The following is a 27031-nucleotide window of genomic DNA, read 5'->3' on the forward strand; positions in this document are numbered from 1 at the left end:
GAGCCAAAACACCCCGAAGAGCCAAAACACCCCGAAGAGCCAAAACACCCCGAAGAGCCAAAACACCCCGAAGAGCCAAAACACCCCGAAGAGCCAAAACACCCCGAAGAGCCAAAACACCCCGAAGAGCCAAAACACCCCGAAGAGCCAAAACACCCCGAAGAGCCAAAACACCCCGAAGAGCCAAAACACCCCGAAGAGCCAAAACACCCCGAAGAGCCAAAACACCCCGAAGAGCCAAAACACCCCGAAGAGCCAAAACACCGCGAAGAGCCAAAACACCCCGAAGAGCCAAAACACCCCGAAGAGCCAAAACACCCCGAAGAGCCAAAACAACCCGAAGAGCCAAAACACCCCGAAGAGCCAAAACACCCCGAAGAGCCAAAACACCCCGAAGAGCCAAAACACCCCGAAGAGCCAAAACACCCCGAAGAGCCAAAACACCCCGAAGAGCCAAAACACCCCGAAGAGCCAAAACACCCCGAAGAGCCAAAACACCCCGAAGAGCCAAAACACCCCGAAGAGCCAAAACACCCTGAAGACCCCAAAGACCGTTAAATATCCCGAAGAACCAAAATACCCCAAAGACCCTTCAAGACCCAGAGGAAACAAAAGATCATGAAGACACCGAAGACCCAAAACACCCCAAAGACCCAAAATACCCCAAAAGAGCCCGAAGACCCAAAATATGCAAAATACCCTGAAGACCCAAAACACCCTGAAGACCCCCAAAGAACCAAAATACCCCAAAGACCCTTCAAGACCCAGAGGAAACAAAAGATCATGAAGACACCGAAGACCCAGAAGACCCAAAACACCCCAAAGACCCAAAATACTCTAACACCCAGAGGATCCAAAAGACCCTGAAGACCCCAAAGACCCAAAACAACTCAAAGACCCAAAATACCCTTGAAGGCCCTGAGGCTCAAAAAGACCCAAAGACCCAAAATACCCAGAAGACCCAAAATACCCAGAAGACCCCGAAGACCCAAAAGACCCCGAAGACCCAAAATACCCCAAAGACCCAAAATACCCCAAAGACCCAAAATACCCCAAAAATCCCAAAATATGCAAAATACCCCAAAGACCCAAAATACCCAAAAGACACAGAAAACCCAAAAGACCAGGAAGACCCAAAATACCCCGAAGACCCAAAATACCCTGAAGACCCAAAATACCCCGAAGACCCAAAATACCCCAAAGACCCAAAATACCCCGAAGACCTAAAAGACCCAAAAGACCCCAAAGACCCAAAACACCCCGAAGACCCATAATAACCAGAAGAACCATAATAACCAAAAGACCCCAAAGACCCAAAATACGCAAAATACCCAAAAGATCCCGAAGACCTAAAACACACCAAAGACCCAGAATACCCAAAATACCCCAAACACCCTGAAGACCCAAAACATCCTGAAGACCCAAAACATCCCGAAGACCCAAAACATCCCGAAGACCCAAAACATCCTGAAGACCCAAAACATCCCGAAGACCCAAAACACCATGAAGACCCAAAACACCATGAAATGGTCAAAGATGCCTTTCCCTCAGAAACGACGCATGGGGAGGCGTGCTAGTAAATATAATAATCACTGAAATACAAGGAGCAGAATGTTGTGGTTCAAACCTTTGTCCACAGAAGACAAATCGTCGACAAACTCGGACTTCACCTCCACCTTCACCACAAAATCTGAAGAAAAACAATCAATGTAAATGAAACTTTCATGAACATTTATGAATAAAAACAATCTCCCCTGCGATGTTTCACTGAAATGAGTGAAAATGTATTCATATTATTGTGGCGGACACGAAAGCTCACTGGCGTGAGGGCATCATTCCACGCACCAAGTGGGCGGCGGCCACGCCCAAGGGGTAGGCGTGGCCGCGGGATATACACCGGGTGCGCAGCCCAGAGCGCGCCAGTGCTACAGTGACTCTTTTAATAAAGACACTTAAACTTACCGCGTTGTCCGCTTCCTTCTTGTTGTACAAGTAAGCGCGCGTAGCACCGCGCTTCATTTGGTGACCCTGCGACGTTGGATCAGCCGTCACTGACCGACCGAATACGCCATCGCAATGGCAAACAACGCGGTTACGATCAAACTCCCCGAGTTCTGGGAGACGCAAGCTGAAGTATGGTTCCTGCAGGCGGAAGCCCAGTTCCGACTTCAAGGCATCACGGTGGACGAGACCAGGTACTGCCACGTGGTCGCCTCCCTCGGGCCCGGCACGGCCAGCCGCGTCGTGTCGGTCCTGAGGAACCCACCGGCCGACGGCAGGTACGAGGCGATCAAGCGTCTCCTCCTCGCCACGTTCGGCCTCACGGTGGACGATCGGGCCGACCGCCTCCTGGACCTCCCCGAGCTCGGTGACACGCGACCGTCGGTCCGCATGGACCATATGCTGTCGTTGTTGGGCGACGAAACCCCGGACGCTCTATTCCGGGCGTTGTTTAGACGCCAGCTGCCGGCACGAGTCCGCCTCGCGTTGGCCGGTTCTGCGACGACGGAACCCCGAGCTCTCACTGCCGAGGCCGACAGGTTCTTCGCGGCTTTGGACACCCAGGAAAGTTTTGGCGTGGCCGTCGCGGCTATCGGGGCTGATGCTGATGCTGACCCTGATGCTGATGCACCACACCTCGTGGATCTCGAGGCTGATGCGCATTTCGTGTCCGCCGCCACGCCCCGCCCACCGCAGTGGAGAAAACAGCGGCCTCCGCCACCTTCGCCGCAAACCTGGTGTTTTTTCCACGCCCAGTTCGGCAACAAGGCTCGGCAATGTCGCCCGCCGTGCTCATTCGGCAGGTCGGGAAACGCCCGGGCCGGCCCTCGGTAGTGGCAATGAGCGCCGGCCGTGCAAACAGCCTACTGTTCATCACGTACACCTTATCTGGGCGCCGTTACCTGTGCGACACGGGAGCGCAGGTGAGTGTCGTTCCCGCCGGTACATCCGACAAGCAGTCCGCGGGCCAGGGCCCCGCGCTGCTTGCCACCAACGGTACGTCCATTCGCACGTACGGAAAACGCTGCCTTTCTCTGCGGTTCGGAGGGCAGGTTTTCCGGTGGTCGTTCGTCACTGCCGACGTGCCTATGGCACTGCTCGGCGCGGACTTCCTCTGTGCCAATGGCCTGTTGGTCGACGTAAAGCACAGAAGGCTTGTCCAGGCTGAGACGTTCAGCTCGCTCGCTTGCGCGCTGCCCGCCTCGTTGAGCAGCTGCCGGAGCGACTCATCGAGCGGCTCACTGAGCGGCTTGCTGAGCGGTTCGGTTCCGGCCAGGTTCATCTGTACGCTTCCGGCAGCGAACGAATTCACCCGCCTCCTCGCGGGTTTCCCGGCCCTCACGCGGCCCACCTTCTCGGCGGGGGCCGTCAAGCACGGGGTGGAACACCACATCCCCACCGCCGGGCCACCGGTCTATGCCCGGGCACGCCGCCTCGAGCCGACGAAGCTCGCAGTAGCTAAAGCGGGGTTCGCTATGCTGGAACGGCTCGGCATCGTGCGGCGCTCCCAGAGTGCTTGGGCATCGCCGCTTCACATCGTGCCAAAGCCCGGCGGGGGATGGCGACCGTGCGGGGACTACCGGCGCCTCAACAACGCCACCACCCTCGACCGCTACCCCGTCCCCCACATCCAGGACTTCTCCGCCCGGTTGGAGGGCATGTCCTTCTTTTTGAAGGTGGACCTCATACGCGGCTACCATCAGGTCCCCGTCAGGCCGGAGGACATCCCGAAGACGGCGGTCATCACGCCGTTCGGGCTTTTCGAATTTCTTTGGATGCCCTTCGGTTTGAAGAATGCGGCTCAGGCGTTCCAGCGACTAATGGACAGCGTCTTGCGCGACTTGGATTTTGTCTACGTCTACCTGGACGACATCCTCGTCGCCAGCGTGTCCCGCGAAGAGCACCTTCACCATCTCCGCACGCTCTTCGAACGTCTGGGCCAGCATGGCCTCATCGTGAACCCCGCCAAGTGCCGGTTCGGCGTCGCCGGCATCGACTTTTTGGGGCACCGCGTCACCAGGCACGGGGCCGTCCCCCTACCGGCCAAGGTGGAGGCGGTGAAGGGGTTTCCGCGCCCCCGCACAATCAAGGGGCTCCAGGAGTTCCTGGGCATGGTGAACTTTTACCATCGGTTCCTGCCCCGCATTGCCCAGCTCCTGCACCCCTTGCACGAGGCCCTCCGGGGGAAGCCGGGCAAAGGTGATGTTACCTGGACCGAGCAGATGGATGCGGCGTTCGTCGGCGCGAAGCTCGCCTTGGCCAACGCCACCATGCTCGCGCACCCGGCGCCTGATGCACCGATCGCCCTCACCACCGACGCCTCGGACTACGCGGTGGGCGCGGTGCACGAGCAATGGGTGCGTGGTGCTTGGCAACCGCTGGCGTTCTTCAGCCGGCAGCTTCGCCCGCCCGAACGCCGCTATAGTACCTCCGACCGTGAGTTGCTCGGGCTTCACCTGGCGGTCAGGCACTTCCGCCATCTGCTCGAGGGCCGTGCGTTCACGGACTTCGTCGACCACAAGCCACTGGTCTTCGCGATGGGCAAGGTCGCTGAGCCGTGGTCGGCCCGGCAGCAGCGTCACCTCTCGGCCGTGTCCGAATATACAACAGACATCCGGCACGTCGCGGGGAAGGACAACCCGGTGGCGGATTGCCTTTCCCGGTCCGTCGCCCACACAGTCCACCTTGACATCGACTATGCCCGGATGGTGGCGGACCAGGCCGCCGACCCCGGCGTCCAGGCCTTGCGGACCGCCGTCACGGGCCTCCGCGTCACCGAGGTGCCGTTCAACGGCGCGGCCCTCTTGTGCGACGTCTCCCTCGGGCGGCCTCGCCCCATTGTGCCCGCGGGCTGGCAGCGCCAGGTTCTTGACGCCATCCACGGCCTGTCCCACCCAGGCACGAAGGCCTCCCAGAGGTTGGTCGCCGACAAGTTTGTCTGGCATGGCCTCCGGAAGGCCGTCCGCGGCTGGACCAGGACGTGCCTCGCGTGCCAGCGTGCGAAGGTGCACCGGCACACCCAGGCCCCACTGGCCCCGTTCACGGTGCCGGAACGAAGGTTCGACCACGTACACGTGGACCTGGTGACACCTCTGCCCCCCCCTCGTGGGGTTTCACCCATGTCCTGACAATGGTGGACCGCACCACCCGGTGGCCAGAGGCCGTGCCTTTGGCGGCGACGACGGCAGCGGATGTCGCACAGGCGTTCATCGCCACCTGGGTCGCCCGGTTCGGCGCCCCCTCGGACATCTCGTCCGACCGCGGCCCGCAGTTCACCTCGGAGCTCTGGGGGGTGGTCACGCGGGGGCTCGGGGTCCAGCTGCACCGAACCACGGCCTACCACCCCCAGGCCAAAGGCCTGTGCGAGCGGTTCCACCGCTCGTTGAAGGCCACGCTCCGGGCCACCCTCCGCGACAGCGGCTGGGTCGACAGGCTCCCCTGGGTCCTGCTGGTCCTCCGGACAGCGCCCAAGGACGACCTGCGCGTATCCGCGGTGGAGTTGGTCTTCGGACAACCGCTGCGGGTGCCGGGCGAGTTCCTCCCCGACCCCACGGCACCATGGTCCGCGGCGCAGGAGCGCTCCGCGCTGCAGGAGACAGCCCGGAGGTTCGCCCCGGTGCCAACGGCGCACCACGGGCACCCGCCTACGCACGTCACCTCGGAGCTTCGCACCGCGGAGTACGTCTTCGTCCGGCACGACGCCCACCGGACACCACTGCGGCCCCCGTACGACGGGCCTTTCCGCGTGCTGGAGACCGGGGCGAAGCACTTCACCTTGGACATTGGCGGTACTCCCGACCGCGTCTCGGTGGATCGCCTCAAGCCGGCCCACCTCGACGTGGACCACCCACCGCCGGTGGCTCGGCCCCCGCGTCGGGGCCGCCCCCCTGCGGGCGGACCCCCGGCACCGCCCAGTACCGCCGGCACGCCGCCCCTCGGTCCTGCACCCATCCCGGGTGCAGCCAGAGGCATCCCGGCTGGCATCCCTGCACCCCGGACGCCACCGGTCGCCAGAGGGCGCTTCGGCCGGGTCATCCATTTGCCCCGCAAACTGGCCCTCCAGGTGCGCGGGAATTCTGGGGGGGCGCGTGTGGCAGACACGAAAGCTCACTGGCGTGAGGGCATCATTCCACGCACCAAGTGGGCGGCGGCCACGCCCGAGGGGTAGGCGTGGCCGTGGGATATACACCGGGTGCACAGCCCGGAGCGCGCCAGTGCTACAGTGACCTCTTTTAATAAAGACACTTAAACTTACCGCGTTGTCCGCTTCCTTCTTGTTGTGCAAGTAAGCGCGCGTAGCACAGCGCTTCATTATATTATTTAATAAATTATCCCAAATACACTGTCTGTTCGAGAATGTTCGGGATGACATGACAGATCACGAGGAGTGAACTCGAGTACGAGATGTCTCTTGTGGATTGGATTCTCGACCCGACTACAAACTGCTGTCCTGGTGATTCACATCCAGAGCTTTCCATCAATGATTAGAACATGAAGCAGGCTGTGTCATCTACTTGCCTTCGATTAAGGGAGGTAAAGATCCCACGTTCTTGAGGAAGGGAATGTCTCCAGAAAACAATCTCTTTGACAATTTGACATTTTTATTTGTAAATTTACAAGTAAAATGTGTTTGTGGTTCAAACCTTCATGTTGAGGGAACGAATCATCGACGAACTCGGACTTCACCTTCACCTTCACAATAACACCTGAAACAAAAACAATCCATTGAAACGAAACTTTCAGGAACCAGCAGAAGGTGACGGTGCGGAGAGAACGACACGTACCGGGTCCCGGGTCTTCATCCTCGGGTGGACCGACCCTGGACCCGCGATCTGAGGGAGAATCTCCCAGAACGACCGAGTTTCCGCCATCGGAACCGCTCGTGGATCCCGGGGGGTTCGACCTGTGATCTTCACCGGAGACATCTCGGTTCATGGCGCATCGAAGAGGACTGTAAGGTAGTGGGGGTGGGGGTGGGGGTGAGTATAGTACGGTACAGTACACCAGTACAGTAAGGTCGGGTGTGGTAAAGTATGGTATTTAAAGGTAGCGTGTGGTAAAGTACGGTACTGTAAGGTAATGTCGTAAAGTATGGTGCTGTAAGGTAATGTCGTAAAGTATGGTGCTGTAAGGTAATGTCGTAAAGTATGGTGCTGTAAGGTAATGTCGTAAAGTATGGTGTTGTAAGGTAATGTAGTAAAGTACGGTACTGTAAGGTAATGTAGTAAAGTATAGTGCTGTAAGGTAGTGTAGTAAAGTGTGGTGCTGTAAGGTAGTGTAGTAAAGTGTGGTACTGTAAGGTAATGTAGTAAAGTATGGTGTTGTAAGGTAATGTAGTAAAGTATGGTGCTGTAAGGTAAAGTGCAGTAAAGTGTGGTGCTGTAAGGTAGTGTAGTAAAGTGTGGTACTGTAAGGTAATGTAGTAAAGTATGGTGCTGTAAGGTAATGTAGTAAAGTATGGTGCTGTAAGGTAGTGTAGTAAAGTGTGGTACTGTAAGGTAATGTAGTAAAGTATGGTGCTGTAAGGTAATGTAGTAAAGTATGGTGCTGTAAGGTAATGTAGTAAAGTACGGTACTGTAAGGCTGCTGGGCCATAGAAGTTAACGGTTCACGTTTCACGTTTCACGTTTCACGGTTCACGCGTGTAAAGAAAAGTGGACAAACGTAGTATGACTTGCTCTGGGCCATAGAACGCCTTTCATGTTTCACGTTTCACGTGTCACGTTTCACGCGTGAAAGGCGGAATGAACATGCACACTTTTTCTATGCGTGAAAACGGAGATCTCGGTCGACCTGATTATTTTTAGACTGACATCCGGGCAAAACTTCCGAAACAAAATGGACGACTACCGAGAACAGTTGATCGAGTTAGTGAGAGCAAGGCCCCTGCTGTGGGATCCGCGTGTGGCGGATTACAAAGACAAGGACCAGAAGGCACAAGTTTGGGAGAACTTGAATGGGCGTCTGAATTCACCGACAGGTTAAGGTTTATTGTTTTCGGGTGTGTGCGCGTGTGTGTTTGTTTAATTGTGTGTGTGTGTGTGTGTGTGTGTGTGTGTGTGTGTGTGTGTGTGTGTGTGTGTGTGTGTGTGTGTGTGTGTGTGTCAGTGTGTGTGTATGTGTGTGTGTGTGTCAGTGTGTGTGTGTGTGTGGTTGTTTAATTGTGTGTGTGTGTGTATGTGTGTGTGTCAGTGTGTGTGTGTGTGTGTGTGTGTGAGAGAGAGAAAGAGAGAGAGAGAGAGACAGACAGACATACAGAGTGAATGAGACAGTGATAAAGACAGAGACAGAGTGAGAAGTTGGAAACGTGTAAAGATTTATAATCCAAATTCGCTAGCAACACAAAAACCTGTACTACTTGTCTTGTCATTGTGTTTTAATTGATGTCATTTGCAATGACATTTTGGAATAATGTGTTCCTGTTGCTAGTGATCATTCTTCCCTGGGGGCCATAGAACATGTAAAGATTGATATTTAATTTTGTTCTGACTGCACTACAAAATACAATATTAGTTGACATTTCAGTCTGTATTAATTGATCTCATTTACAAGTACATTTTGTCGGCCTATTATGTGTTGTTATTGCTAGCGAACACTTTTCAGCGGGTCATTGAACATGTACAGATTAATATGCAATTTTGTTCTGTCTTTAACTCAAAATTCAATTCAACAAGTGTCTTTTCGGTATGTTTCAATTGATCTCATTTGCATTGACATTTCGCAAGAGAAGAGAGGTCTCACCACCCAGTCTGAACGTTTTCAAAAGTAGACTCGCTAGACTACTAGACAAATTACCCTAGCCTAGATCATCACGACCAACACCACATTATCCAAATTAATAGGTACCAACCTGAGAGTAATGATGAGCTTTTGTTCTGCTTCGATCGATTTTCTCCAGTTTGTTTGACCTGGCTGTAGATGTTCCAGGACGAGGGTCTTCAAGGCATCGTAAGTCCTGTATGACATCCTGGTATAATTGAAAAACAGTTCTTCATCGGGATTGTCAAGCAGATAACGGAATGTTCGGTGGAATTCACCACGGGTTTCTCTCAGAAGGAAGTGCTCTCGGCTCCAAATTCTGTGCCTTTTTCTCTTCCTCCGTCTTAGTAGAAGCAGAATGAGGCAATCTTCTTCATCCGAAGAGTCCATGTTGACGGTTACTCGGCCAAAGCAGAACTGGCGCGCAACACGTGAACAGCCAAGCGTAAAATCCTATGGCCCAGGGTCCGATTGTTCACGTGAACGTGAACCGTGAAACGTGAAACGTGAAACGTGAACCGTTAACTTCTATGGCCCAGCAGCCTAAGGTAATGTAGTAAAGTGTGGTACTGTAGTAAAGTACGGTACTGTAAGGTAATGTAGTAAAGTATGGTGCTGTAAGGTAATGTAGTAAAGTACGGTACTGTAAGGTAATGTAGTAAAGTATGGTGCTGTAAGGTAATGTAGTAAAGTACGGTACTGTAAGGTAATGTAGTAAAGTACGGTACTGTAAGGTAATATAGTAAAGTACGGTACTGTAAGGTAATATAGTAAAGTACGGTACTGTAAGGTAATGTAGTAAAGTATGGTGCTGTAAGGTAATGTAGTAAAGTACGGTACTGTAAGGTAATGTAGTAAAGTACGGTACTGTAAGGTAATGTAGTAAAGTATGGTGCTGTAAGGTAAAGTGTAGTAAAGTACGGTACTGTAAGGTAGAGTGTAGTACAGTACTGTGCTGTGCTGTAAGGTAGAGTGTAAAAGAAAGTACGGTACTGTAAGGTAGCGTGTGGTAAAGTAAGGTAGGGTGCAGTAAAGTACGGTGCTGTAAAGTAGAGTGTAGTAAAGAACGGTACTGTAAGGTGGCGTAATAAAGTGTGGTACTGTAACTTGTAAGGTCGACTGGTAGGGTGTAGTAGTAATTTAAACTACAATACAGGAGTACAAAGCATGTTCCCGTTAAAAACGAAGCACGTGACGCGTACCTTCTCCAAACGATCTTATTCACGATTTCACGGCAGCATATTCGCCAATCCAATCACGTGATCTCCAAATCACCATGGAAACCAAAATCCTAATCTGCGGCTCTCAAACCGTTTACCCTCGGCTGCTTGTTACAGGTGTATAAATAAAATTGCGAAGGTGATAAATATTTATAATATATTTGACAAAGGTATAAAAACCAAGTCTCGATTTTATCTCAATGTCATGCTCTCACCAGGCACATAAACTACACAGGTAGATTTGGAACGCAGGGTAGAATGAGGTAAATTTGACTTATGGAACTGAGCAAAGATCTACTGTAATCTATATACCCCACAGGGCTAAATAACACGACCCTTCCCGCTGCTCACGTGACGTTTTTACCAGGGTGGGGGTGGTTGACACCGAGACACGTGAACGGATGGGCCGAAACAGGCTTCAACTCCAAGACGTTCCGAACTATGGCGATTTAAGCACGATAAGGCTTTTATAAAACCAAATGAGTGATGAGGATTCGAGCAGGACGCTCATCGGTAATCGGGGAGGACGAAAACAACACCAGGGCCAAGAAAGCAAGTAGGCAGGACGACCTCCTTAAACTCCCACGTCTTCCAATTTTGCCCAGAACTGCTTCAGTTCTCACAAAACTCCACGAGCACCACCGTTCTCCACTTCTCCTCAACCCCCGAAGAGCTCCTCAGTCCTCTGTCTTCTTTTCCCGCTCGTCCTGGCTCCTCCCCCTTCTCATCAGCCTCTCCACTGAACAGCGAGCTTCACAGCCTCTGTTTCCCGCCCAATTCCCCTCACAGAGCTCACTGCTCTTTGCTCCTCCCTCGTCTCCCTTGACAACGCTTGCCCCTCCTTCAGACGTTGAGCTCCACCCACGTCCAGGGGACGATTATATCTCCGCCGTCTCTCTTCTGCCGAGGCCCGAGCAGAATGCCATGGCTTTCTGCCTCAATTTTCTGGGCTTTTGTGAACAACGTTCAATAGAGATGTCACCCAGCACACCCTTAACATACCCTTAATAAGCTACAGTCTCCCTACCCTTAACTTTGCTATTCATGTGTATATATGCATAACATGCTATTCCAACACAATTCTATCTCTTGCAAAGAGGTTGTGGGTCCATTGATGTTGAGTAGTCACTGTTGTGGACCTGCGGCCAGTGTTGTGGACCCGCCATTTGTAGAGGCTCTGGGCTGAAAGGATCGAAACCTCGATGAAAAACGGTGCCCAGCTGATGATCCGAGCAGTTAGAAAAAATCAGTCAATTGCTTATAACTTAAGGTAACTTCAAATATAATAGCTTTTACAAGTACATAATATATCTGTGTATGTTTGTTGTTATATGTGCGTTTATATGTACATGTGGATGTATCAAAGGGATGTGCGAAGCACCCCTCCCTTTATATATGGGATCGTTTCTCTGAATGCAGCTTTAACATGGGGACTGAAAATACTGTCAAGTGGTCTCTGGCCAATTAATATCAGCCGAGACGAATGGTCGAACCATCTTTAACTCCGAGGCGGCTCCCAAATATAGCGGTTAATTTACACGCGCAGGATGGAAGAGATGCGAGGCATATATATAAAACGAAAAACGCGGGTTTATTCCCGAAACCAACATGATGCAAACACGACAATAAATTGATAACCAAATAGTGTACTTCAATGAAAATAAATTCGGATGAAATAAATGTTGAGGTAAAATAAATTATACTATGAGGTACCCTCCATGTCAATTTTCGTGCCGGCACTTATCTAGTCTCCAAAAGGTCTTTTCGTAAAGCCAGCGGCGGTGGTCAAGTCCAACGCTTCCCGCGCCTGAGCGTCCAAGATAGCGCCGGCCGACGGCGGCGAGAGCGCACAGAGCCGTGAAGCAGGCGTTGAAGACGGCCCTCTTTCGCTCTCTCTCTCTCTCTCTGTCCTTATGACGAACGGCACGGCCTTCAGCCCAAGAGCCCAGCAGTCGAAACCTCTCTCTCAACTGCAACCAAGAGTTCTTCGCTCTGCAGAAACGCGCACCAACTCAGCCAGCACGAGATTGAAAAGATGACGCACCCTTCTTGTCCTAACCCGAGGCAAAAAGCCCCTCTTCTTCTTTTCTCGAGAGCCAATCGGGTAATTTCCCTCCCAAGTTCGCCCCGCCCACATCCTACGGCCCAATCGTGTCCCTCAGGGCGTGGCCTGCCGGCCTTCCTGACAGCCCCCTATGATTCTCCACCTCTCGTGGGCGGGCCTTTCCTTCGTAAGTCCTTTGGGCGGGACTTAATCCGACCGGATCTTTCCTGGCATTTGTCGGCCGTAAATGTAATTTGAGGGTGTTTTACATGGCTGGCCTTGGCAGCAAAACGTTATGGGTAAATTACAGAGGGAAAGCATGCACTGGGGAAGACTAGCCTTAAACCCTATAGCTAATTAGCACGGCACCACCCCTCGTGTGGTGAACATTTAAACAATCTTAAGCTACAGTCTCCCAACTTACGACATCAAAATGATCCTACGTGTTACACGGGCCATATTATTAATTATACAATCCTACCTCTCCTACGAGATTCGTTTAAATACCCCCCATAAATATAACAATACGTTTTATGGCTTCCAGTGGACAAAATTGGCTGCAAATTGCAGAAGTAAATGCTTTGTACATCGAGGTAATATGTTCCAAATTTCAGCAACGTCCGTTTCCGCATTCTTGAGTTTTAGTTAGAAAACCCTCGCTTTCACGTTGGTGTCTGTCAGTCTGTCCGTCCACCCAAAATATGTTGGCGCTCATCTCTTAAAGGCTATACATTGAAACTGGCTGAAACTTACATTGAAACTGGCTGAAAATATACATCGGCCAATAGGGCGAATTAATGGCTTTCAAAACAAATTCCACCTAAGTACCATAGTTTTTCCTTTAAAATTAAATATGTATAAATACATATACATAAATAAATATTATATATATAAATCTCCATATGTACAAAATCTAACGTGCTGACCCAATGGCCTAATGGATAACGCATCACACCCCCCAGTTGGGGATTGTGAGTTTGAGTCCCGTCTGGGTTGAATATTGTTTTCCCCCTTACTTTTTCAAGTCTTTTATATCGTCTTGAATAAAGTCTTGTACGATGAACAAATACATTTTGTTCGTATTTAAAATGTATCTTGTGAAAAATGTCAGGGGCATAGAAAAGGCCCCTTTATAGCCGGCGAAGTCGGTGTTGTGAATGAACGCGTACGTATTATGTTGAAAAGCCAGATTTTGCTGAATCCTTTGAGAATTTTGAAGCTTTGAAGCACCAAATCGCTCCATGGAGGCCGCCATTTTGCGGATGCGGAAGTATGCATAAAAAATTGTGAAAAAGTTCAATAGGAGTTTGTTTCACCCGTCTCTTTTTGATTCACAATCTTATGCACCTCTAATTTGTAATTAAAATACTTTAAGACCAACCTCATTCCCCGGGCCCGCACGGGCCCTGGTTATCTTCAGCGAAAATCGTCACCAAACACCGGAACCAATGAGATTCGAGTATTTGAAAAAATATTTCAAAAAAGCTTATTACCGCGTTTCGGAGGCTGAAAACGGCGTCAAATATTCTAAAATATTTAGCTCTTTGTTAGCTCTTTCACGAGCCTCAATTCAGTATACAAAAAAAAAAAAAAAAAAAAAAAAATTTGACGAATAATTATTTTTTAGAAATCTCGCGGCCGAAGGGGATAGTTTTTCACGGCTGGAAATATCCGAAGTTGAGACGGAATTCACCGAATTAATCAAGAAGGAAATTTTATAAATTTTAATCTCATCCAGAATGCAAATGGTGTCATTTTGAACTAGGTACGGTACCTACTACACCAACCTACTACCAACTGCCTAACCTACTAATGCCACAGTGATGGGTAAAATAGTGGCAAGAAGCTTTGGCTTTGCCGGCTCATTGCGGCTTTGCAGTCGGGTACTAGTATGGTATGTGTCATGTGGCAAACCATTAATCCAAAACCATGAAACCGAACGGCCCCAAAGTTTTCATGCATACACCTGGACCTCCAACAGATTGCAAGGATGAAAACTAGGTGTTTGGGTGTGTTATAACATCCTTTTTGAAGATGATTAATGAGGTGCTCATAAGAAAAAAAAAACCGATGTGGTGGTGTACCAATATGGCGGGCCACCATCTTGGTCAGCCCACTGCACTTCACTGGGTTCTTAAGCCGCCGTTTTGTTTCGGCCTACTCAAACGTGCCTTGCCTTCGAAACACGATCGATTATCATTCCATAATTAAAGCATATCATCAAAATCTGTATTCGGATATGAGGATTGGATGCTGTAGACTAAATAATGTCCAAATCCGGAGTGAAATCTGACAAGATTTACCATATCTTGCGATTTTATAACTAAGTGTATATGTGCATTTATTTAAGTGAGGCTGGGATTCTCGTTCTGGTGTTAGTTGTTTTTTAATTACACTTTGTCAGGTAAAACGCATCTCGCTATACGAGATCGGTGCCGGTGATAGATTATACGGTGGTATATATATTGTTGCGGATATGGAATTTGGCCTCCATATCCGCTTGTAAATATTCCCCTATTTCCCCAATACTCCCCAACTATCCCCAATCCCCCATTCCCTAGTCCCATTGCCTGTAAATAACACTCTGTAGAACCGACCTTCCCCTTCTTCCCCCATTAAATGTCGTGCCCAGGTCCACCGCATCTCACGTAGACAACTTTCGGACATCTTGCTAGTTATTCTTAGTCTATGTCAGTTAAGGACTCGTTTCCATTAATTCTGACTCTTCGTTGCACCAGAATGTGATTGTATGGCACCAGTAGTGAGTTTAGGACCTCCCCATACCTCCTCCCATCTTCCCCATGAAACAACAACCACAACAACTACAACAACAACTACAACAACAACTACAACAACAACTACAACAACAGAGGGGCGCGGCGCGGCGCGGGGAGTGTGCGTCCTCACTCCGGCTCGGTTAGCCGCCATTGCCCATGCGCTCCACGGGGTTACCACGAAGGGGCTGGCTGTCAGCTCCTCGTCAGGGGCGGAGCCCGGTAACCCCCCGCAGCCAGTGAGAAGCGGCGGGCCGATTCCATCTGGGGCGGAGCTAACGAGCCGAGGGCGTGTCACTCCCCGCCGGATATACGCAGCGACTTACCGGATGTGACATGAGATGCGCCCCGAGCTTGAAGAGGAAAGAACCAGTCGCGACCTCCGAGCGCTGTGACCTCCCTGCATCTACTGGACCGTACTGTATCCTGTCCCTGAGCCAAGGTGCACCTTGAGCCATCGACTACCCGCTTTCCTTGCCATCAATCCCCGTGTGAGTCAGTTTTGTCCTGTTTACCTGTCGTCTGTCGGGGCTACTATAAGACCGTAATTAAGTGCCTACCTTACTATGCTGTCTCTCTCATCCCTGTAATCTGACCTTCCGCAACATTATAACCTCCTCCGGAGGTCTTGAGAACTGAACCCTTGGTGTCGTGTCATTTTAACCCAGCCGTTGTGTCCTTTTCCTCAATTGATTTAGCGTAGCGCGACTCGGCCAACGTTCGAGTATAATCGGGTAACTTGTGCGAACACGGCGGCCATTCCGCTCGGCCCACCATAACATCAAAGTCGTGTCCGTAACAATATATATAGTCGACGTGTGAGAAAATGATCCCGTAAACTGTGTCGATCTAAATGGACATGTTGATGGACGGTTGGTTGATGTAATGGTTGACAAAATGGATGGGTGCCTACGCGGCGTTGTTGGTTCGGTTAAATTTTTAAAATTTTTTTTTAACTTTGTCCCGTAAAACGCATCTCACGATACGAAATTGGTGCCGGTGATCAATATATGCATCTCGCTTTTTGAGATCGGTGCCGGCGATAGATATACACATCTCGCTATACCGTATAGGAGATCGGTGCCGGTGTGTGTGTTACTATGAGTGTGTGTATTACTGTACTTTAAGGCAAAATGCCGTCGTGTGCTGCCGACAAGTGCACAAATTGTGACGAACGAGGATGAACAAAGACAGAAGTGACTTACCATCGGTAAGGCTTCAAACCCTTTTACTGTGTGTGCTACTATGTATGTGTGTGTGTTACTGTATGTACGTTACTATGTTTGTGTGTGTTACTGTGTGTGTGTGTGTGTGTGTGTGTGTGTGTGTGTGTGTGTGTGTGTGTGTGTGTGTGTGTGTGTGTATCACTGTGTGTGTTACTGTGTATGTACTACTGTGTGTGCGTGTGCTACTATGTGTGTTACTGTGTGTGTATTACTGTGTATGTGTGTGTGTTACTATGTGTGTGTTACTGTGTACGTGTACTACTGTGTGTGTGTGTGTGTTACTTTGTGCGTTACTGTGTGTGTATTACTGTGTGTGTGTTACTATATGTGTGTTACTGTGTGTGTGTGTTTGTGTGCGTTTGTGTGTGCATGTTATTATTTGTGTGTGTTACTGTGTGTGTGTGTTATTGTGTGTGTGTGTTACTGTGTGTGTGTGTGTGTGTTACTGAAACTGAACAAAACTGAACGAAACTGTCAGCTGAACGAGCAAAAGAATGTCATTGTCTTACACGAATGGTTTATTAATTTGCAGAAGCATAGCCTGGTACTTGGTAAGCAGTTTGTGAGTGTAACTTCCATGGGGTAGGGTGTCACTCCACTGCATTAGAGTCCACTGTACCTGCGATCTATTTTTAAAATTCGCACTAGATGATGGACCCAGATTGCACACATCATATTCCCGTCAGGAAGCGATTCATTATTACCCGGCAACGCCGGGTGCTTTTGGACATTTGGACGCCGGGTACGGGTTCGAAAATAAGGGACATTCTTAGGAAAATGCCAGGGGCATAGAAAAGGCCCCTTTATATAAGAGTATGTGCTATGTGGCAATGTATGGAAAAGAAGGGACATTCCATACCTTGTAGAAATGCCAAACAATTGAAAAGAAGGGACATTCAAAAAAAATCTCGTGTGCATGGTAGTCAACCCTTGTGTTCTCAGAAGGAACCAGGAATGCTCTAGAAAAGTTCATATGAGGGGGTGCCAATTTCATTCATACAGCTGCATGAATAAGGAAATGTATTTTATTTGCCAGATGTAGGGCGCCCCTATAAATGAACTTTTCCAGAGCATTACTTGGTTCTTCCAAAGAACAAAAGGGTAGTTCAGCATGCACACGAGATTTTTTGAATGTCCCTTCTTTTCTATAGTTTGCCACATGGCACATCTTATATAAAGGGGCCTTTTCTATGCCCCTGGCATTTTTCCCAAGAATATGTATATATGTGTTTATATAAATATATATATTATATGCATAAGTATATGTGTGTGTGTGCATATGCATTGTTAATGTCCGGCTTCCTTCTTGGGACTACAGTGAAATAACTGGTCTATATTTTGATTACGTTGTGTCCTGATCTGTTGTGTCCTATCTCTTCCACGAGCCGTGACCATGTATAAAAATGAGAGAAAAGGGTTTGCATGACAGAAAATGCAAATTTAATGAAATACATGTCGATGCACAAGCAAATTTAATGAATAAGTCCACAAAAAAAGCTCAAATAATATCCTTCATTGAAACAAATGCAAACTCCTTCCCCCAGGGGGAAAACTCCATCGTGTAATACCCACTGTGTTCGTACAACGATTCTCACTTATTCACAAAGTCATGATCTTTATTGGATTGCTGAAGAGATCACATTTGGTTCATACTTCCATGCTTTCTGAGACTGGGATATTAAAGTTTTTGTAAACATGCCAGTCGATAACTGCATACATTGTTGTGCCTTTGTGTGTACAGTTGTTCTGACATGTGTGTTTTATACATCCCAAGAGAGGGTGATTGGTAATTTCTGTTCGTACCTTTCAGAACTGACACTTGTCCAATCTTGACTCATGATCATGAATTTCATGTGTAGGATCTTCTATTCCTGCCCTTGCAAATTTTTTGCAAGGTGAGGTCGAGATACCTTATCTGGCTTGTTGTCTTCGTGATTGTGCCCAAATTAGATTTGGTAGTTTGTTGACCGTTTCACCTACTCAGCCAATCCTACACATTGTTCTGCGCACTTGGTTGAGCCCCATAAGGCCACACATCCTCATCACGGCAGGTACATGCTGGCACTGGTTTTTCGACAAGATTTGTTCGCACTGCATGGCACTAATTTTAGTAGAGGCTTTTATGGAGAGAAATAAGTTTCCTTGTTTTGGTATTTCACATAGTGATTTCCGATAGATTTCCTGTCACCTTTCATGTTCCTTTCAATGCTATTTTATTGGTTGTTAGGGTGCATCCATGTCTTTGCTCATTGATCAAATTATTCAGTAGGTCCAGGAGCAGGCAAAACAGGAGAGCTGTTGACCTGGAAGATCGCGTGTCCTATCTTCACTCTTGATATTTAGATTTTTCCTTCCGCGTGCTGTAATTTCCATTTTGTATTCCAGAGCTCTATTGCTTTGATTATCGCATTCTCAATCAGTTTGATCATTTGGGGATCGATCTTGTACATTGGCATGCATTTTACCATCACGAATGTGGGAGACGATGAATTTTTTTTTTTTATAGTCTATCCAGGCTGTGGAAAATTTGGCACCTCACCGCTTGCATTTTTAGAGTACAATAAGACCCCGACATTTGCGTGGGATATGTTCCTGAAAAATGCTGTGAATATCAAATCCGCGAATGTTGGGGCATTGCTTCAATGGGAAAAAGCGGGATAGGTTCCCAGCGGTTCGTGATCCATAAGGGAAAATTAAAAAATTTAACTAACACAAATGCACATGATTAGTTTCATTAAAAATGCTTACAAAAAAAAAATCTTAGTAAACCATTCCAAAAGGTTAGTTCACTCTTGCCACAAGTGATAATGTTACTTTATCGAAAATGAACCATTTGTTTTGCTTCCAACTTGCGTGGTCTCCAAAGCACATCTTGATCCATTTTGATTGATCCACCTTGATCCAATAGTTGCCATTTCAACCGCTCCGAGTCCAAGCCTGAAGGAAGACATGGCACTCCGCATTATCTTGCGAGGACAGACGTTGAGTTTAAATTGCATAATTTTAGATATCCTGGCATCATAGTCCATGTCTTAGAATTTCATTTTTATTTTAGATCCAAAATAAAAGTTCATTTTTACTTATGTACCATGAACCAGCCTCGCTGATCGGCGCAATATTTACACCATGGATATCTTGTACCGACCAGCGAGGCTAATTCGTGGTACGTATACAGTGCCTTCAGAAAGTATTCATACCCCTTGATTTTTTCACATTTTGTTGTTACAGCCTGAATTTAAAATGGATGAAATTGAGATTTTTTGTCACTGATCTACACAAAATACCCCATAATGTCAATGTGGAATGAAAAGCTGAAATGTCTTGAGTCAATAAGTATTCAACCGCTTTACTATGACAATCCAAATGAGCTCAGGTGCATCCAATTTCCTTTGTTGATCATTGAGATGTCTCCACAACTGTATTGGTATCCACTTGTAGCCAATTCAATTGATTGGACATGATTTAGAAAGAAACACACCTTTCTGTATAAGTTCCCTCCGTTGACAATGCATGACCGAGCAGAAACTGTGCCATGAAGTCCAAGGAACTGTCCGTATAACTCTGAGAGAGAATTGTAAGGAGGGATAGATCTGGGGAAGGGTAAACAACAATTTCTAGTGTTGGAAGTTCCCAAGAGCACAGTGAGATCTAACATTAAGAAATCTAAAAACAGATGCCAGGACGTTTAAAATTATGCAATTTAAACTCTACATCTATCTTTGCAAGATAATATAGAATACCATATCTTCCTTCAAGCTTAAACTCCTTGCGAATAAAAAGGCAACGATTTCTGGGATCAAGACGCGCTTTAGGGAGCACACTTTTATCGAGAGCGGATTGGACTGTAATGTAATGCCATGTTCCTGGTCCATGTCTGTGGTTTGCTTCTGTGTTTTGTGGATGACCATATGCCCTTCCCACTCGGATGCGATCGACCGATCTCGCGTCCTTGGCCTTACCAATAAAACAGTAGAATACACAGAATAAATGTATTTTAAACAGTATCACGGTGTTTTAAACCATTTGCAATAGTTGCTCGGAGACAGGGCAGCACATATAATCTATCTATAATTCCAGCAATCTCTGTGTGTGTGTGTGTGTGTCTGTGTGTCTGTGTGTGTTTGTTTGTTTGTCTGTGACCGCTGTTTCTCGACAACCACGGGTCCGATATACTTTAAACTTGCCAGGTATATTGCTGGGGACCCGAGGATGTGCCTTTTCAAGGTTTCATATTAATTGGACAAGTAGTTACCGAGCTATGTCCAAAAAACGATTCAACCAATCAGAGAGCAGCGAGCTATCACGTGTGCCGAACGTGCCGAACAGACTCTGCCTCGGACGGCACATTTGAGAGCGTATTCATTTATTTCACGTTGGCAAACTATGTTGGCGTTAAACGATGTTTTAAAACTAATTAAAACTAATTTGCGATTCTTTCGCTTTCCTGCGCGTTTGTGCACGCTATGGCGATTTCTTTACCAAACTCCGCAAGCCGTTCGCTTTGGACCAAACCATTTCATGTAAATAGAGGGGGGGGATTGTCACCGTACTCGCAAGCCGTTCGCTTTGGACCAAACCATTTCATGTAAATAGAGGGGGGGGATTGTCACCGTACTTGCAAGCCGTTCGCTTTGGACCAAACCATTTCATGTAAATAGAGGGGGGGGGGATATAATTTTAGATATATATATAGTACGGGCATGCCCTAGTTATACTAAAGGAATCATAAGAATGAAAACTAAACAACAGATATATAATTAAATAATCACTCGGTTCCCGATCAAAAATATTTTTTGCACCCACGAAAAAGCATGAATATGTGAAACGGGCCGCGAATGTAGAAGCAGGTCACAATGTATGAACCGCGAATATCCGGGGTCTATGAATGTCGGAACCCGCGAATGTCAGGGTCTTACGGTATAGCCTTGTTTAGTCGTGGGTAGAGGGTAGTCTATCATTCCATAGCACACTCTCTTCATTGTGTTACTTGTTGTGTTGCATCACTTGCATGGTGGTTTTCTGGCTTCTTTCTTGCATGAGTTTTTTTTATGTTTCCATAGACCAGAGGAAAAAGCAAATGCTTTACTGCAAACAGAGCACTTGTAAGGCTTTTCTCCTGTGTGGACGTTTTGATGTTCCTTTAAATGCGTTGATTGAGAAAAGGCCTTATGACATAAAGAGCACGTGTACGGTTTCTCTCCTGTGTGCATTCTCTGATGTATTTTCAATGATGCGAAATGAGCAAACGTTTTGAAGCATGTGGAACACTCATATGGCTTCTCTCCAGTGTGTCTTCTACGATGTATATCGAACTGTGAGGAACGATCAAAATCCTTGCCACACACAGAACACTTGTACGGCTTCTCACCGGTGTGTATTCTTTGATGACTCTTCAAATTTGACAATTGATTAAAGGATTTATTACATACGGAACACTTGTACGGCTTCTCTCCTGTGTGTATTCTTTGATGGATCTTCAAATTTGACAATTGAACAAAGGATTTATGACATGCAAAACACTTGTGGGGTTGCTCTCCAGTATGTTTTCTCTGATGTCGATACAAATGCGTCGATTGCGTAAAGGTCTTATGACACAAAGAACACTGATATGGCTTCTCTCCTGTATGCATTCTCTGATGCCCTTGAAGGTTTGACAAACTGGCGAACATCTTTTTACACACAGAACAATTGTGGGGTTTCTCACCTGTGTGTATTTTTCGATGCTTACATAAAAGTGATGAACGAGCAAACACCTTCTTACAGGTAGAACATTTGTATGGCTTTTCTCCAGTGTGTACCCTTTGATGTATTTTCAATTCTGATAAAAATTCGAATGCTTTGCTGCACACAAAACACTTATGGGGTTTCTCACGCTCTCCGTTATGTGTTCTTTGATGTTTGTTTAAATGATTTGATTGAGTAAAGGCCTTCGGACACAAAGAACACTTGTATGGTTTCTCTCCCGTATGCATTCTCTGATGTCCATGTAGGTTTGGTAAACGAGCGAAGGCCTTGTGACACACAGAACACTTGTGAGGCTTCTCTCCGGTATGTATTCGCTGATGGCTTTTTAACGCGGCTCTGTGAGCGAAGGCCTCGTGACATACAGAGCAATTGTGAGGCTTCTCTCCGGTATGTATTAGTTGATGGCTTTTTAACGTTGTTCTGTGAGTGAAGGCCTTGTGACATACAGAGCAATTGTGAGGCTTCTCTCCGGTATGTATCCGTTGATGGCTTTTTAACGTTGTTCTGAGAGTGAAGGCCTTGTGACACACAGAGCAATTGAAGGGCTTCTCTCCAGTATGCATTCGTTGATGGCTTTTTAACGCTGCTCTGTGAGCGAAGGCCTTGTGACACACAGAACACTTGTAAGGCTTCTCTCCGGTATGTATTCGTTGATGCATTTTCAATCGTGATAAAAAAGGAAAAACATTGCTGCACACAGAACACTTGTAAGGCTTCTCTCCTGTGTGAATTATTAGATGTGTTTGTATAGATGATAAGGATGTCAATGTTTCATTGCACACAGAACACTTGTGTGGCCGCTTACTCCTTTGGATCTGATTGAGTGTCTTCATACAACTTTGACAATCATTGTTGGACACACTGTCAAATTTATCAATGTCCTGACACAACGACTGTGTTGTATCCTCGATGATAGAAGTGTCCGAGTAGAACAACTGTGAGCATTTGGAACAAGAAACCAACTTCAATCGTTTCTCTGCAAAGACAATTCCAAAATATAGTGTTAATAAATCACGAATAGTGTAAAAAAAATTGAAAAATTGAATAGTTTTATTCACTGTAATTCGATCAAATATTGGCCTTATGGTTAAACTTTCTGAAGGAGAAAGCTTCATATTTTTAACATGAAGTTGTTGTGGCAAGTTCTTCGTGCCCACATGAGATTATAAACGGAGAAGGGACTGAGTCGGCAGATAAAAATGCAAATAGCATCTTCTGTCATCGAGTCGGCAAGCTTGGAGGAACAACTTGCATTTATTGCCACATCTGACGCAATTTAAATTCTCTAATATTGGCGAGGTGGCCCATTCAAAACTGTTTGTTCGACATATGTAGCTTTTTGATGCCTTGGGTCTGCCATAAAAACTTGTATTGGTGTTGAAGCCAGTGACTAATTGAAATTTTTAGTAAGATAGTGGGAAGTAGGATGCAGAAGGTCTTCTGTTTGATTAGACCTTTCCAAAGAAGCAAACCAGTTACTGAGTGCGATACACAAATGGCCCAAGTAGGAGTCATGTAATCTTTCTTGATAGCATCTGCTAAAGCATGATAAGCACAATTTAATATGATTGCATCACTGCATACTAATTACAAACTAAAAACTAGAACGGCAGTCGGTAGAGCACACATCTCTGCTAGGCTGAACAGTTTGTTTTGTATCCCGCTGATAGGTCGGATCTGGATACGGACCTCAACCAAAATCTAATCGGTTTGTGTTGTGCTTGTCACCTAACCAACTCTTCCTTCAAGTTTAGTCGTAACTCGTCCACAACCTTTTAAAATAGCATGTTATATAATCGCTTTTCACCCGATCTCTCAATGGTAAAGAAGCACTTCAAAAAATAAATAATTCTCGTATCCGAGTTCATATTCAGATCTTAACCAAAATCGAATTGATTCGTCCTCGTCACACGCACAACCGGTCCACCAAGTTTCGTCCAAATTCGTCCATAACTTTTTGAGATATCCTGCTATGCATCGGTTTTAGCCCGATCATCCAATGGTGAAGAATCACTTCAAAAATTCTACTAGCCGGATCCGAATCCGGATCTTCACCATAATCTAATCATTTCGTCCTTGTCAGATGCACTACCTCTCTGCCAAATTTCGTCCGAATCCGTCTACAACTTCTTGTTCACAGACAAACAGACAGACAGGCAAACAGCAAACAAACATGAAAAATCACTCATAGTGATACTCATAGTCATCGTACACATACTCATAGTCATAGTTTTTAGTTTGTACTCATAGTGTGACACTTGGCAAAAAAGAACAAAGTAGAATGGCACTCATTGGAGCATTCTTTTAACCTCAAATATAATTGGTGGTTGAATTAAGTGACCTGATAGTTTTTCAAATATTTCTGATTTCAAATCTGATATTTCAGATTTCGGATGATAAAATTCAAATTTCAAATGTGATATTTCTGATATGCAACCTCGACTGATAAAATTTCATTTCTGATATTGATAAAATTTCAAATCAATCAGATGAAAATTGACGATTTTATGCAACCTCGACCTTTAACTTTTTGATTTAATAAAACAATTGGCTTCTAGCTTTTGATTGGTGACCCAACTCAGTGACCCAATGTGCAAATTCTTAAAATTACAGGTCAATTGGATGAAGATTAACGATTTTATGTGATGCTGACCTTTGACCTTTTGACAAAATTATTAATTTTTCTTCTCCATATTCTCAAAATAAAAGCTTTGTTGAAAATTTGATAACAAAAGCTCAAACAGTAATAAAGTTACAGGACGTGCACGAACGCAATTGCAAAACTCCGTCTCCTGCTGCGTGGTGGACGGGCTAAAACGTCGGTCACAACTTCATCTCAGATAGGAAGATCACTCTTGCTCTTTTTCTGACATTGCTGCCGGATGTCAAAAATCACAGAGCGAGCGATTGAAAAGTCACCGAGAGAATAAAACTGTGGTGTGTATGATGTGCAAAATATCAAGCCCTAATACATGGTGTTTATAAAGTCCCTATCTCTTTAGTTGCCTGTTTTTTCTCTGAAATGGATAGACTTTATAAACACCCTGTACATGGATGCATATGGCGTGCAAAAAAAAAAAAATTGTCCTCGTCAGTTTGACAGCTTTGAAATGTGTTGCCTTGCACGATGATTTACCATCCTTTCACTTTGACATCATTTTGAAAATGTTTTCCTCATGATTTGCAGCTGAGTGTCCTTTCAAATCACGATTTCGATTTAAAAGGATCGGTCCATCTACATAACGTGGAATTGAAGCATTATATAATAGAGAGGTTCATAAAACACCGAGGAGTGCAGTGTCCTGTGCCTGCCTCCGATTACCTTTGGGCAGGTGAGTATCATCGCTGGGGTCGTTGGGAGGAGAATCACAAGGTTCCTGCTTTATATTTTTATTGCTCAAAGCATCCTGGGCAGACTGAAGAAATTGTCTTTGGAAATTTTCTGTCTTCACTGGATGAGCTTCACCTGCAAATATTACAAGGAAGAAAACGAAAACAATTTTTTGTTTTTCAAAATTATATTGCCAAAGCTCAGTTGTGGAAAATGAGTGCTCTGGACCAATTGCCAAACCAGTTCCCTTCCCCGAATGGAACACTTCTCCACCAAACTGATATCTCCCTTAAGTTCACCAAAGAAGGATTAAGCTGTCATTTGCCAAATACTAATGAAACTTTAAAAAAAAAAAAAAATTGGCCGATATGTTCAGTTGAAATTTCCCAAAAAGCTAATTCGGAAGCTCATTAAATGTGCACACCCCTACATTTACATGAAACCATGTCGAGCAAAGACATTGGACTTAGACCAATTAACATTTGGGGATTTAGTGGAAGAAAAGAGTTGTGATGATAAAGGTATACCACCAAGGCTTCTTAAATGGCGTGATGTCGATACTATCATGAACTGTCGATACTATCATTCAACCAAATCTGTCCTGCTCTTGATAAAACCTGAGGCAAAAACCAAAATGGATTTCAGGTCGAAGGGACAACACAATCTTATCCTGCATAGACAAGTAGAAGGAATTTGTGACAACAACCTTGCTGTAATGTAATGACATTCATTGACTTTAACATAACAAAATATGAAAAAAGTCAAGGGGTGTGAATACTTTCTGAAGGTACTGTACGTACCATGAACCAGCCGCACTGGTCGGTGCACTCACTGGCAAGATAAGGACAATAAGCGCACAGAACACGCACGGTGGAGAGTGCAGTGAGAGAGGCACACCAGTTATCCCATTGTTTTATTTATTTATTGTATACAGAGTTGAGGCTCGTGTGAGAGCTAACACATTAAACAAGAAAACATGCACGGACACATAAAACATACAATGAAGGGAACGGGAGACAAGAGGGGGAGGGAGAGAGTAAAGCGAACAAGCACAGCAACAGTAGAGAACCAGGACATCGGTAGATCTGTGGAAGGGAGAGGGTTGTTTCTTGAAATATTCGGTAAGTGGATCATCCAGTCCAAGTGCAGCTCCGGCATTGTCGGGTAAGGTCATCCAATGCGGCAGCATCTTTCCCACAACAACAGGTGCTGAGAAACCGTCACATCCATATATGCTGTTGACTGGAGAAAGAACTCCACGCTAAGTCCATGTCGGGAACAGTGAAGATGATGGTATCTGTTTCCAAATCCAATGACACTCCAAGTTGAGCGCTGAACAGGTAGCAGATTAGCACCAAGGTCAAGGTCATGTAAATCCTTAGCATGCTCGCTGTCTGGAAAATGAACCATCACTTCCATGCTGTTGGAAGCAATTTTGTGCACATGGAGATTCACAGTAGACAACATCACCTTGGTATGAATCAAGAAGTCTATGCCTTCAACAGGGGTAGCTAAACTCACCAAAGCATCATCGACATAAAAGTTCCATTCCAGGTAACGTCTTACGTCACATCCATATATTTATTCACCACTCCAAGCAGTTTTACGTAGTCCATGGGCAGAAATGGTGTGACTCGGACAGTAGTAGGGGAATGTTGGTTCTGAGGCAAGACCATCTTTGCAGGACCACTCGCATACACTCGCTCTTACTTGTTTTCACTCGCTGACCTGCTCAAGGTCTTATCTCAAAACCAACATTCCCCTACTACTTGTGGGTGGGGTTGATTATTACAGATGGTCTTTCATATTATTCACACCTATCATATTTTTCATTATACTCGAACAGCGAACCAACTAATATTTGTTGATGTTCTATTTTAGGGAATAACTTGATTTTCTAATCACACTCGGCGTCGTCGAGTGTATTAACA

At 46.5% G+C, this 27031-nt stretch overlaps 2 protein-coding genes across 7 annotated transcripts in view; both read right to left on the reverse strand.

The window, feature by feature from the left end:
* Window positions 1–10743, reverse strand: part of LOC137427481 (uncharacterized) — a 40987-nt gene extending 30244 nt beyond the window's left edge. For 2 of the 6 annotated variants that reach the window (XM_078778138.1, XM_078778135.1), the window contains exons 1-4: window positions 9963–10063; window positions 6786–6952; window positions 6645–6707; window positions 1628–1690 (exon numbers count right to left, since the gene is read on the reverse strand). In XM_078778138.1, coding sequence (XP_078634264.1) covers window positions 1628–1690; window positions 6645–6707; window positions 6786–6936 — 277 coding nt within the window. In that variant the 5' untranslated portion in view covers window positions 6937–6952; window positions 9963–10063. Of the gene's footprint in view, window positions 1–1627; window positions 1691–6644; window positions 6708–6785; window positions 6953–8851 lie in introns of all 6 variants that reach the window. The other 4 variants (XM_078778137.1, XM_078778136.1, XM_078778134.1 and 1 more) reach the window with 3 other exon arrangements.
* Window positions 10744–20746: 10003 nt separating this feature from the next.
* Window positions 20747–27031, reverse strand: part of LOC137427482 (uncharacterized) — a 45519-nt gene continuing 39234 nt past the window's right edge. Inside the window, exons 7-8 of the mRNA XM_078777332.1 lie at window positions 25092–25235; window positions 20747–22745 (exon numbers count right to left, since the gene is read on the reverse strand). Coding sequence (XP_078633458.1) covers window positions 21025–22745; window positions 25092–25235 — 1865 coding nt within the window. The 3' untranslated portion in view covers window positions 20747–21024. The remainder of the gene's footprint in view (window positions 22746–25091; window positions 25236–27031) is intronic.

Source organism: Myxine glutinosa, chromosome 5, assembly GCF_964187855.1.
Source record: "Myxine glutinosa chromosome 5, kmMyxGlut1.1, whole genome shotgun sequence".
NCBI lineage: Eukaryota > Metazoa > Chordata > Myxini > Myxiniformes > Myxinidae > Myxine > Myxine glutinosa.